The 14,746-nt window shown below is 33.2% G+C and overlaps 2 protein-coding genes across 10 annotated transcripts in view; both read left to right on the forward strand.

Moving 5' to 3' along the window:
• Nucleotides 1-14,746, forward strand: part of LOC128215411 (cadherin-12-like) — a 152,739-nt gene that overhangs the window by 69,450 nt on the left and 68,543 nt on the right. The gene's annotated exons all lie outside the window — the stretch shown is intronic.
• LOC128214269 (deleted in malignant brain tumors 1 protein-like) overlaps nucleotides 1-14,746 on the forward strand; it is a 67,933-nt gene that overhangs the window by 26,604 nt on the left and 26,583 nt on the right. For all 9 annotated transcript variants that reach the window (XM_052920644.1, XM_052920642.1, XM_052920645.1 and 6 more), the window contains exons 15-22: nucleotides 2,507-2,683; nucleotides 6,004-6,151; nucleotides 6,720-6,886; nucleotides 9,970-10,117; nucleotides 10,484-10,650; nucleotides 11,985-12,161; nucleotides 14,291-14,438; nucleotides 14,710-14,746. The exon at nucleotides 14,710-14,746 is cut by the window's right edge and continues 130 nt beyond it. In XM_052920644.1, coding sequence (XP_052776604.1) covers nucleotides 2,507-2,683; nucleotides 6,004-6,151; nucleotides 6,720-6,886; nucleotides 9,970-10,117; nucleotides 10,484-10,650; nucleotides 11,985-12,161; nucleotides 14,291-14,438; nucleotides 14,710-14,746 — 1,169 coding nt within the window. The remainder of the gene's footprint in view (nucleotides 1-2,506; nucleotides 2,684-6,003; nucleotides 6,152-6,719; nucleotides 6,887-9,969; nucleotides 10,118-10,483; nucleotides 10,651-11,984; nucleotides 12,162-14,290; nucleotides 14,439-14,709) is intronic.

Raw genomic sequence — 14,746 nt, forward strand, 5'->3', positions numbered from 1 at the left:
ACCAACACACACTACCCTCTCCCATTAACCAGTTAAGGCTGATGGAGGGTCACCTGCTGTTTACCGCTGCCACCATTAAAGTATTCTGATTGATGGGTATAAGGAAGTCCCGTTTTTATTGTCTTCAACAAGCCTACCGCGACCTAAAGTAAGACCAGGAAAAACCGCCCCCATGGTATTTGCCAGCCCAGCCAATGTCAGCCGTAAGATAATGATGGCAAGTTTTACAAATAATCGGAAGGACCTGTTTTAAAGCTTTTTATAACATTAAGTTTTACTTTGCTGTACAAAAGTTATGGATTATTTGTCCAGGAAAAAGACAACAACCACAAAACATACAGTTAGCTATTTTCTTGTCAATATTTCATTATTATATACATATGGAAAATAAAGTAGTATTTACAGCCAGAATATATATATTAAACAAGACATGTAACTGATTTATTTTAATAGTGGCATCTTTTATTTATTTCAGGAGGTGTGGTCTTTTGATGAGAGTCCTTGAAGTTGTTCAGCATGTTGTGTTGTTGGATTCTTGGAAGGATATACCTCTTTGGTGTTAGCTTTAGTCATGGAATGTAACACCAGTTATTTCATATTTAATATCAGATTAATACATTGTTGTGTTTCAAACATTACTTAAACTTTGATATTTCGTTGGTGCTTATGTATGGTATTGTAGGTGTACATTTGTTTATTGCATTGGCAATTCTATTTTAAAATATATAGCATAAGCAGAAGTTATTTTTCACTGTTAAAGCTGCACTCTTTGACAACTTAAAAAAGATCCGATTGCATTTATCATATTTTGGCCCAATGAGGTTTGCTTTGTAGTTATATATAAGGACTTAGTTTAAAGAATGATAAACAAATTCTCAAACAAAAAAAGTGTCAAAACAGAAATCTGTGAGAGTGCAACTTTAATAATGGGATGAACTATTATAAAAGATAATATATGTACGTTATTAGCACCAAATATAAGAATAACATTGAAATCATGTACATGTTTGACTTGTTCTTTATTCATTATAAGAGTCTACAGTTAGTCTTTACAGCACATGATTGGCAGAATCAAGTGAACTCAATAATTGATTTAAATGTACAGTGAAATAAATTTATTAATATAGCAAATAACCTTAACGATTCAGACCGTTCTGTTCTTGTTTTTTGGGGGGTTGGCTCAGATATCAATCTGATTTTTGGAAGAGGTCTAGCTGGTGTGAGCCGGTCCCGGTGTAAGCTGGTCAAATTCAGTACAGAAGTAGCTGCTTGAGGGTCAGGGTTTACTTGACTGGGTTTCACGTCGACAAAGTGCTGATATGAAATAAGAAATCTATACAGTATTTCGAAATGACAGCTACAAGAGCCATTGTTTAAATGGTAACCATACGAGTAGATGAGATTCAGAAGCATGCGCTGGTTCGGACAAAAATTAGTTGTCCAATATTTTTTGATTAACTTTGAAAGCAAAGCAGTTTATAAGCATATATTACGGTAGTCGGTATCAACTAAAATACCTCTATCTTGAATGAAATCAATCGTGTCCATGTTGTAACCTGATATTAAATGGCCATTAATGCCGATTTGACAACACAAGCGAAAGCACAAACGTACGATGTTTTAAGTTTAAAAATAGACACTAATTTAAGTCAAGGATGGACAACCTCAGTATGTAATAAATTTAAAGCGGATTGAATTGCCACCCTTATAAGCAAATAAGTAGTTCTGTTCAAAACGTACTTTTGTACAGACGTATAGATGTTTCGCCTTTAAGCGATCTTTCAAAATTTCTAAGTTCAACTGTTGGTGATGTCTTCCACAGAGTCTGATCCAGCGATTGCATTTTTCTAAATGACTTGCTGATTTCGAAAACGGAATGAATTACACGCTGGTCTGGCTAACTTGTATCCAAATAACAAATATCTTTACAAAACTTTGTACTATAATACTAAAAAGGCGAGGATATGCCAATGCATGTATATGACGGACTCTGGTCAGTTCGACGGACAAAATGGCGGATAACAACATGGCTTATCAGCGCTGTATTCTAATTGGCTGATTGGACCTGTCAATCAAATCCTGTCGTAAGGTTAATTGTCTGTTTACTTATCACTTTTTGAGTTATATCCGGTGTCCATTCCCACACAGTGTTTTATGAAAAGACAAAAAGACTCATATTAAAGAATTTTAACACAGCCATCTATAAAAGATAATTAACATAATGATATGAAAATACAACAAGGCTGCTTACTTGTCCTGTAGTAGTATGTATTAAAACATGTACAACGAAATTGAAATTGAATTGAATTAAGCTTGATAGCATTACGTATGAGGCTTTCCGTTTTCGTATGGTGTTTATGCACATACATAAATGGAGCAAATCAATTTGAACAAAGTAAGTAAAATTGTTGAAAATGTACAATCTGTTTAATTTCCTTAAAGGGTTTGAAGTGTAAGTTCAAATTTGCATTCGAATTGAAATGCTTTTGTTCGTAATATATCACAGGTTTCTGCTCCGTACCGGCTGTAGAAGACGCTTCAACAGATTCGGAGGCAACACTTGACTACAAGACGAACGTAACGTACTCATGCGCAAGAGGCTACTTCCTTACAAATGGCAGTTTAGTAAGAACATGTCAATCTGACGGCCAATTGGATGGTATTTCCCCAACTTGTACTCGAGGTATGTGGGTATTAGGTATGAATATTCAGCTACTAATTTGTGCAAACCTCTTTCACATTTTAATCTGTTTATGTAACGCACCAAACACTGTTTTCAGTTTCAAGTGTGAACATGAACAACCAGCGCTCTGAAAACATAAAGGTCCACTTTACATCGTGTTTCTTTTACTACCATGTTATTTATCGAAGGCTCATCATTCCACTTCGAATACTTGTTAACACAAGCCTAAACATTCTCACTCAGTATTTTATTCATTCTGTAAACCAAATTATATTGAATTTTTGTGTCACCCTTGCCGTCTTTTTTTGTGTAATACGATCATTGAAACGATGTTAAGCCTATGTCAATTTTAACCTGTTACAAAAATGATTTATCTAACTCTTGATACTTTTTTTATACAAAATAATTTGTTTAACAATATATTAAAGTCTGGTTACGAGTACCATTGTAAACTATATGAATGCCATTTTTCTTTGCATATTTGCCCTGGTTTTTATAAGCCTCGGTTCCTGGTTAGGCGCAGTATAAGTTTTGCTGATTGGGTGATGTTTAGATCGCTGTGTGATTCACAAGTCAAGAATTAACACATTATGTTATGTGACGCTTAATAATCTTACAATATTTCGCTATGAAACAGCGCTTTATTTGCCAGACATTCAATTGTGTACTTCAAGCAATAAATCCTTCCTTCCTCCCTCGCTCTAACCATCCATCAATTCAACCATCCATCCTTCCATCCACTGAACAAGAACATATAATAAGAAACTAATACGTTTTGTTTTTTATGTTATTATTTTCAATAATTTCTTAACTATCATTGTCTTTTCCACGCATTTATCATGCATTAAACTCAACGTATCTGTATTTACTCCTCACGTGTTATTAAAATAAACTAATAATAAATAATTATTAATAGAAATGACAATATAGATTAAGCAGAAAAGCTTTTTTACCTTGGCAATAAATACAATTGTTCAATGCCAAAACAATATGCCGCATACTTGTATATGCATAGCACAGCTTTATGTCTTAGACATTCATAAACTTATATGTCATGTTATATGTCATGTATATATATATATATATATATATATATATATATATATATATATATATATATATATATATATATATATATATATATATATATATATATATATACATACACGGTCGCCTCAAGAACTGTTTGCGAGTCAGTTGATAGTCAGAAACAATGAGTTCTGCGCCAAGAAGTGCGCGGAAGAATGTATCTCCGTCCATTTATACTTGTTCCTAGGCAAGGTTGACGTCAAGTTCTGATGTCAGCGATAATGCACCATCTATCTGGTTCGTATATACTGCATTTATATACGCTGTTTATTTCTACGATATTACCTCCTTCATCACAGTTGAAACATCTTTGCAGAGAAATCGTTGGTATTTTAGACCAGAGCTGAGCAATTTACATTCGGATATCTTTGAAACAGTTAGTTTTTAAAAGTATAATACATTGTTGCGTTGGAAACATTTTGGTGTTACATTTTAAAAAAAATCTTCGACATAGATCTATTAGTCCATAACAAACTTCTTTAGACCGCATGAGACAGTTCACAGTAGGATTTCCAGTGACTATTCACCCGAGAATAGTTCTAAAATGTGTATCAAAATAGAAATGAAAACGTTCCCGTATAGGAAATAATGTCTTATTCTATACCTTATTTATACGTCCAATCGTAGAAGCTCTTTTGAACTAAGTGACCGTACAATATATTTCCGTATTTGGACGCACGCGCGTACAAAAATCCCATATTTTTTTCCGTATTGTACGAATCACAGATCCCATGTTGTACCTATGATAAAGAACGAAACCCGTGAAAAGGTTCCGAATGAAAATCCGAATCAACAGGCGCTCATAATAAAGCATTACGATAAAGCTTCTGTTATTATCGGATCAATATTGTCGTTGGAAACACGGATATTATTATAACTATAAATAATTATTATTTTTATCATAATTAATATTATTATTATTATTATTATTATTATTATTATTATTATTATTATTATTATTATTAGTATTATTTTTATTATTATTAATTGTAGTAGTAGTAGTAGTACTTGTTGTTGTAGTAGTAGTATTTTTACCGTTTTTAGTATTATTTTTATGATTATTATTTTTGATTAACATTTTCTGTACAATAAAGAATATATTTGGGATTATATTTATAGGTATAGAATAAAAAGGTCTGTATAAATTGTTCAGTACAATGTTAAATAACCTATAATTATTTCAAAAATGAATTCAAAATAACATACCTTTGTCTGCGAAAGTCAATCTGGGTCGGGATATAAAGGCGTTTGTGCGGCCGTTTCTGCGGGTGTTTAGCAACAATATGTGTTGTGTCCGGGTTGTATCTTGGCCATGTAAATGTTGATATTCAAATACCAAATATTCACCACAAGAAGCCGGCCTGTCTCGTGCAAGACCGATGCTAGTAGAGCAATACCAAATACCACACTTAAGAATCGTTTGAAAATGTTAATTTTGGTTCGTCCGGACTGCAACATGTCCGAAAATAATTACACGGCACAAATATTAACCACCAAATGTCGATGATTTGCGTTATTAACCCATGTCAGTAGGTCTAAGGTAAAAGTCACACTCAAGGTTAATTAATTAGAATTTCTTGTATTTTAGCTTCGTCGGTCTGTAAGTTTTCCGTGATTTGGACGATATCACAAACTATCATATTGAATGTAAGACGGTTTAAGGTCATTGCCACGCTTGAAGGGTCATTGATGCAATAAATGTTCTTGTATTTCGCGTGTTTGTGATATAGTGTTGCAACCACTTACATTCCACGCTAAGCTCAATAAAAATAAACGCTCAATATATATCAAAATACTTGATATATGTTTCAACAATTTTTCACACAACGATTTTATTATTACAATTAGACGGCGAGTTTGGTATTATTGGTGAGTTGACAGTGCTTTATTATAACATAAAAGAGCTGATGAAGCCAAAAAGTATCCTTGACTACTTCCATGCTTTTTCACAACTACTTTAATTTGCACAGACCTTTAAGTAGTGCAAATTGAAAACCCGGTCGCATAATTATCATCATGTCTAGTTAAAATATTTTCTTTTTGGCACAATGGTTGTGAGTCCTATAAGAATTTTCAAATTATTATAACATTGAATTTAATTTCCATCATAAAGACAACATCGCCACCATCTTTAATCGTCTGCCTAACGACAGGCAATACGCATTGTGGCAGCTTTTCACAATGGCATATTGACAATTTAAACGCCATGAAATAATTGAGATGCATTTTAGGTTCAAGTCTTATTAGACTACGCAACGGTTCAACGGAATTAGAGGGTCGTGTTGAAGTATTTCACAATGAAACATGGGGTACGGTCTGTGGGGATGGTTTCGACATAAAGTTTGCGAAGGTCGTATGTCGACAGCTCGAATTTGATACGTAAGTTATTTTTCTACATAAATAAATTATTAAAACAACATTAAGTATTTTTGGTCAAACATGTACTTGGATTTTTGTCTTGGAACAAGCCAATTCTTGCGAAAAACCTTGGAATCAAGTTAAATAAGACTGCTGAAAAAAATAGATCGCATATTTTTGAATTTAAGTTCAAAAATTGATATTTTATGCATTTCTCTTAAAACGTTAGTAACGGTTTAAGCCTTTAAACAATTATATTCGAATGAAAATGTGCGATCTTTTAGTCAGTAATCTTATATCATTGGTTTGCAGATAATAACGCAAATATTTTGTCTTTCCAATAGTTAAATGATAAATCTGTGAGAGTGCAGCTTTAATCACTTTATCATGCAAAAAAGTTCAAAATGTATTGGCAGTACTTAACGGATTCACAAGTATTTTAATCGAGGGATCGGAATGAGATGAATGTTTTTATGCTCTGCTCTGAACATTCGTAGTGATTTGGTTACCAGTTGTTTTTCTAAATATCAAATCAGTTGCATATCTTATGAGTGGAAAGGGTCTTAGATTAGAGAGAATGCATTTCCAGGGTCAATGTGGCAGTACGATCGAGTGCCTACTTTGGTGAAGGCAGTGACCAGATTTGGCTGGACGATGTTACTTGTCAAGGAAACGAGACTATGGTCGATTTGTGTATCTCAAGCCCATGGGGACAGCACAACTGCGGACATAATGAAGATGTCGGAGTTACATGTAGTATATGTCACCTTTTATATATCCATTTCTGAAGGGTACAAATGCATTGAACACGAATTGTTTGATAGCATAGTTTAATCATCAATGATATATATAAATACATGTAGTTTACATACATGATTAAACCATAAGGTACAAAACAGAAGTTCAATGTATAATAAATATCAGTATTACTGGAAAAAACAACAAAAGTAAATCCGTATGTAGTAAATCATTCAGAAAATTTAATTACCAATCGGAGATCGAAATAATTCCATATAAACAGAAGACATTCACGACATTAAAAGCGTTTTGTTTGAACTCAGTATAAATAAATATATCATTAGCTGGTAGTCTTAGTAATGGAATAAATGTTATTCTAAAAATGGCCTCAAAATATAACTTTTCATTCACATGTGTGCATTTAGTTAGAAACCATCATATTTTATTTTAATTATTGAAAGAGTATTCATTGATGCAATTATTAAGCATTTTGACTAAATCAAGCTCAAAAAGGCATCCAAAATTGCCGCCAAAATTAAACAAAGTTTTTCTCCAAATAGGAGTTTGTTTACGATATTTGAACTTTTGTTGGAATTATATCTGTTATTTTGAATATATTTAGTGAGCTCGACTACATATAATCTACTAAGCCAACCTTTTGTCCCGAACATTGCCGTTTTGTTCATATGGTTTAAAAAATAAATTTAAAATAAACAAAATTTATTGTACCAGTTGACAGTTCTCAATTTTGCTTGAAATAATGGCATTTTTATTTTACAAAATTGAATGGAAAGTAAAACATTACTAAGTCTAAAGAAAAACCTGTTTGCAAACAGGCGGTTGGGCGAGCATGTGGCTACACTTTGTGCATAGTTTTATTTAATGTCAAAAGTCAAAGTCACATTAAAGAGAGCTGACAACAAAGAGCATGGGCTGCAATACCATCTCTACGCCGATGAAACACAGCTGTTTTTATCTTTCAAACCATTAGATGACATTTCTAAGGAAGAAATATTACAACGCTTTCAATCGTGCCTTCGAGACATAATATCATGGATGAATCTAAACATGCTCAAACTTAACACTGATAAAACAGAAGTCATCATGTTCTCATCTCCTCATTACTCCAAACACATTGAAGATCTATCGGTAACCGTCGGTGACTCGAAAGTTAAACAGTCTGTTAATGTAAAAAATTTAGGTGCCATCTTTGATTCAAACATGAATACGGAAGATCACGTTAATTCAGTGTGCAGATCATGTTATTTACATCTTAGACAAATAGGCAGAATTCAGAAATATCTGACAATTGATGCATATAAACAACGTGTGACTTCATTGGTTATCTCGCGCCTAGATCACTGCAATGCACTACTGTATGGAGTATCTCAAACATTAGTCAACAAACTGCAGATCGTTCAAAATACAGCTGCCCGCATCATCACCAGAACCTTGCGGTACGATCATATCACATCTATACTTAAAGAACTACATTGGCTTCCAGTGCAATACAGAATTCAGTTTAAAATTTTAACGCATACCTACAAAGCTTTAAACGGAAAATCACCATAATATGGAAGAAATGCTATGTGTTTACAAACCACGAAGGAATCTGCGATCTCAAAACAAAGCACTTACAGTGATTCACGAAGACTGTGTGACCATTATGTGATTTTAAACATAATTTTACAACCTGTTTTAATTCTACCATGATCTTTTAGTACAGTTACATATCCTTTGTAATCTGTTTTAGACTATTGATACAATATATAAATGCAATTTAGATGTCGGGCGTAAATTATATTAATATCATTTTTAATTTCTTTCAAAGTTTCGCTAGACTATTTTTTTATCATATGATATTGATATTTATTGTTTTTAATTCAGACGACCAGTTAAATACCACATTTCATTTTATTGTGTTTCATATGTTTTAGTATGTTGTACATTTATTGTTCAATAGCTGTCTAGTATTTTAATGATAGTGCTTGTAGTTAGCTATCAGATTATATCGTTGTAAAGCGCCTTTGAACGTGTATATGAAAAGGGCGCTATATAAGTTTGGTAAATAATAATAATAATAATAATAATAATAATAATAATAATAATAATAATAACAAAAGATACAACTGCAAAAGAAATAAGATTGTAAAAAACATACTTCAAATTGATTTTGTTGTGTTACTAAATGTCTAATCACATCGCTCAAAGCACATTAACCTTTCGCATTTTATGTGTATTTTTCTGGATTTGTTTACCACGTAGATACAGGTATATTTAAAAAGCATCGGTTTATGTATCTGTTCTAGGCACATGACTTTCACAAGCTTAAAATTCACACTATAAACTTGGAAACCAATATGCCCTTTTTAACGGGTAAACGCAGCTGAGACAGCGACGGAATATATTATGAATCATGTAAATTGATGTATAAACGGCCTCAAACAGACTGTTATTAACATTCCTAGGCTTATTTTGAGAAAATATTGGTTTGCCGATAATGGAACAATATGTTGTCTAGTCCCATTCTTCAGATCAGTTTTCAAAGCTAAAAGTTAGTTGAACATTAAAGGTCACATTATTAAGGTTAGAGTATAATTTGCTTGTATTCCAATTGTTTACACGCATATTCATCAATTTGTCACCACTTACATTCCTAGTAAATGCACAATGCCAGTAAAGCGGTATGAGATGCATATACATAACACGAATTCTATATATACTTAAGCAGTCCTTTGTAGAACTATTTCATTAGTTCGACAAAGCCCTACCTTTAACATAAAGAAGCATATAAAGTATAAATCATACCATCACCTTTACCCATCTGCATGCTTATCCAACAAAAAATTCACAAACCTTCTTATTGCGCAAAATGAAAACTGGACGAACTGAGACCTGTTTAGTAAATACGTTTTCAAAGTGCAAAAGTCTTGCTTGATTATATATTCAATATTTCCATTTTTCAGGCAAAACCATTACCATGTTTTTTCGACTACTTCACAGCATGCGGATGGACTTGCGGCAGCTTTTCAAAATGGAACGTCGACATTTTAAAAACCTCGTTTAAATTGAAATTCAAAAACATTTTCATTATTATTTAGGTTCAAGTGCTATAAGACTACGTAGCGGTTCAACGCAGTCAGGCGGTCGTGTTGAAGTACTTCACAATGGAACATGGGGTACGATCTGCAATGATCGTACAGACATTAATTTTGCCAAGGTCGTATGTCGACAACTCGGATATGCTACGTAAGTTATTTTCCTGAATAGGTAAATAATATTGTTGAAGTATTTCTTGTTCAAATATTTGTTATTTTTGGAAAACATTTTTTCTCTGCTTTAAAACTTATACGTGCACAAAATTCTAACTCTATTATGAGTATCAGATACACAAATGATTAAGTGAAAATGAACTAGAATTAGTATGAATTAGTATTAGTTTCGATTTAGGAAGCTAAATCAAGTGGTTGTCTTTACGCTTTAAGCATTTGTAGCGATTGAGTAACAAAGGTCCCTTTATGAATATTAGAATAAAATATAATAGAATATACATAAGTGGAGAGGGTCAATCATCTAGAAAAATATAATTTATTTTTTAAACTCGTCCAATTACAGGAACAATGTTAAGGTACTTTCGAGTACCTATTACGGTGCAGGTACTGGCCCGATTTGGCTGGACGATGGTACATGTCAAGGAAACGAAAGTGTGATCAACTTGTGTATGTTCAGACCATGGGGACAGCACGACTGTTCTCATGGAGAAGATGTCGGAGTTACATGTAGTAAATACCATTTTTTACTCTTCCATTTCTTGGCAGTTCGATAGTAAATGCATAATATAATAATACAGTACATGCATTTATCCAACATACAAAGTAGTAACCCAAAAAACATGTATTAACGAAACACAATAAGCATTTGAGAAAAAAAAGGGAAACAATTTAATGGAATGCGAATGTAACAAGCCTTTAATGATGAATACTTAAGGAACATATTGATCATTCGGAGATTAAAATGATCACTTACAAAACATATAATATTTATAATAGAGACAGAAACATGTTCGGAAGTAGGAGTTTAGCATTAAATAAGTTTACATTAATTTTTGAAGCAGCATTTTTTTCATACCAAGCTTCAAAAGGCGTCCAAGATGGAGGTCAAATTTTAAACAAATTGAACGTTACATTTCAAATAGACGCAAACAGAACTTATTTTTTTTGTATATATTTTGGACACATTTGTCGATATCACTTCTAAAGTGAACTAATAGATAATTTACTTAAAACCTTATAGATCATTATTTACTTGAAGTTTCATATAACCTTATGAGCAAACATTATGTCAAAGATGGCCGTGATGTACTAGTGTATATGAACAGAAATGGAAACTTTACCGTAATGATGCACAAGTTGGCAGTTATGAGTTTTGTTTTAAATACTGGCATTTTTACAATTATTGTGCATGAAAAGTAAGATATCACTATTATAATAATGTCTGAAAGAAACTCTCGGTTATTATTATGCGGTATGTCGGTAGGTGGATGGTTGACGGTTGTTTGGAATTTTTTTGTTTCCGGGCTTAAACTTAGCCATGCTAAGGTAGATATAAAAAACGCATATTCATAACGAGAAAATAGCATGTCGCATGCTAACTGATTTAATTAGGTCAAAGATCGATATATGACTCAAGATTAGATGGTTAACAATTATTGTTGTTGTCTTGTCCAAGGTGTAACATGTCTATAAAAAAGGGGAATCCAGCATAATTCAAGTGTTAAGGCAAAATATATATCATTGTTCAAACATTCTTGTTTATAATTTCAATGATTATGATTTCAACATCATGATATGAAAATACAACAAGGCTGCTTACTTTTCCTGTAGTAGTATGCATTAAAACATGTACTACAACGAAAATGAATTGAATTAAGCTTGATATACGAGGCTTTCCGTTGTCACATGGTGTTTATGCACATACATAAATGAAACAAATCAATTTGATCAAAGCTATTAAAAATGTTGATAATATGCAATCTGTGTACTTCCCTTAAAGGGTTTGTAGTGTAAGTTCAAATTTGCATTCGAATTGAAATGCTTTTGTTCGTATTATATCACAGGATTCTGCTCCGTTCCGGCTGTAGAAGACGCTTCAACAGATTCGGGGACAACGATTGACTACAAGACGAACGTAACGTACTCATGCGCAGGAGGTTACATCCTTACAAATGGCAATTTAGTAAGAACATGTCAAGCTGACGGCCAATTGGATGGCATTTCCCCATCTTGTACTCGAGGTATGTGGGAATATTAGGCTACTAATTTGTGCAAACCGTTTTCAGACTTTAATCTGTTTTTGTAACGCACTAATCACTGTTTTCAGTTCCATATGTAAACATGAACATCCAGCGCTCTGAACAAGTAGAGGTCCACTTTGGATCGTGTTATTTACACTACCATGTCATCTAAAGAAGGTCTATCATTCCCTAAGAAAACTTGTAAACCCATGTCTGAACATTCTCACTCTGTATTTTATTCATTCTGTAAACCGAATAAATTTGAATGTTTGTGTCACTCTTGCCGTCATTATTTTGTTATACGATCATTGAAACGATGTTAAGCCTATGTCAATTATAACCGGTTACACAAATGATTTATAGAATTATTGATATACTTTCTTTTATTAAACATGATTTGTTTTATAAAATATTGAATTCTTGTTACGAGTACCATTGTTAACTATATCAAAGCCATTTTGCTTTGCACATTTTGCCCTCCTGATCATGAGCCTCGACCCCCTGTGAAGGCGCAATATTAGCTTTGCTGTTAGCAATATATTTGTATCACTGTGTGATTCAAAAGTCAAGAATAACACTTTGTGTTATGTGCGGCTTGATATTCTTCCAATGTTTCGCTATACAACAGCTCTTTATTTGTCAGACATTCAATTGTGTACTTAAAGCATTCAATCCTTTCTACCTCCCTCGCTCCATCCATCCATCAGATCAACCCTCCATACTTCCAACCATTGAACAAGAACATCTCGATTGAACTAATACATTTTATTTTTTGGTTATTATTTTTAAAACATTAATACTTTCTTAGCTATCATTGCTTTTCCGTGCGTTTATCACGCATTAAACTCAACTTATCTTTATTTACACCTCACGTGTTCATATCACCAACAAATACTAATTAATAATAGAAATGACAATATATACAGTACAGAATAAGCAACAAAGCTTTTTTACCTTGGCAATAAATACAATCGTTTAATGCAAAAACAATATGCCGCATACGTGTGTGCATAACATAGCTTCATGTCTTAGAAATGCATTAACTTATATATCATATATATATGTATATACACACACACACACGATCGGTTCAAGAACAGTTTGCGAGTCAGTTGGTAATCAGGAAGTAAGAGTTCTGCGCCCATTTATACTTGGATATTAACATTCGGATATCCTTGAAAAAGTTCGTTTTCAAAAAGGTTAAACACTTTTGCTTTGGAAACATTTATGTGTTACATTTAAAAAAAAATCTAAAATCTTCGACATAGTTCTATCAGCTCACAACAAACTTTTCTAGACCGCATGGAACAGTTCACAGTAATTCCAGTGACTATTTACTGTTGGCTACCAAAATCTAATTAAGCAACGTTGTGCCGAGCATGGTTCTAATATGTGTATCAAAATAGAAATGAAAACGTTCCCGTATAGGAAATAATTTCTTATTTCAATAATGAATTCACAAAATCAAACCTTTCACTTCGAAGTCAATCCAGGCTCGGATATAAATGCCTTTGTGTGGCCATTTTGGCGGGTGTTTAGCAACAATATGTGTTGTGTCCGGGTTGTATCTTGCCCATGCAAAAGTTTATATACAAATACCAAATATTCACCAGAAGAAGTCGGCTTGTCGCTTGCAAGACCGATGCTAGTAGAGCAAAGGTCAAATACAAATACCACACATAAGAATCGTTTTTAAATGTTAATTTTGTTTTGGTTTGTCCGGACTGTAAATTATGTTTCAATTCAGCGGCGAGTTTGGTATTATTGATAGGTGAGTTGACAATGCTCTATTATAACATAGAAAAGCACATGAAGCCAAAAGTTATCGTTGAATACTTCTATGCGTTTTCGCAACTAGTTAAATTTGCACACACCTTTAAATATGGCAAATTGAAAACCCGGTCGCATTGCAGAATGTCTAGTTTATACATTTTATTTTTGGCACAATGGTTGTGAGTCTTATCAGGTTGATCAAATTATCATACCATTGATTTGCATTTCCATTATAAAGACAACATCGCCACCTTTTTACTCGACTACCTTACGACAGGCAATACGCATGGTGGAAGCTTTTCACAATGAAATATTGACACTTTAAACGCCATTAAATAATTGCACTTCATTTTCAGGTTCAAGCCTTATTAGACTACGCAACGGTTCAACGGAATTAGAGGGTCGTGTTGAAGTATTTCACAATAGAACATGGGGTACGGTCTGTGGGGATAGTATAGACATAAACTTTGCGAAGGTCGTATGTCGACAGCTCGAATTTGCTACGTAAGTTATTTTTCTACATAGATTGATTATTTCAACAACACTAAGTATTTTTGGTCAAACATGTATTAGGTTTATACAAAGTTCAAAATGTATTGGCAGTAACGGATTCACAATTATTGTTATCGAGGAATCGGAATGAGATGAATGGTTTTACGCTCTGAATATTCGTAGTGATTTGGTTACATTTTTTTTAAGTGTTAAATCAGTTGCATATCTCATGCGTGGAAAGGGTTTAGAGAAAATGCAAATTTGCATGAAAATGCATTTCCAGGGACAATGTGGCGGTACGATCCAGTGCCTATTTCGGT

Source organism: Mya arenaria, chromosome 13 (assembly GCF_026914265.1).
Source record: "Mya arenaria isolate MELC-2E11 chromosome 13, ASM2691426v1".
Classification (NCBI taxonomy): domain Eukaryota; kingdom Metazoa; phylum Mollusca; class Bivalvia; order Myida; family Myidae; genus Mya; species Mya arenaria.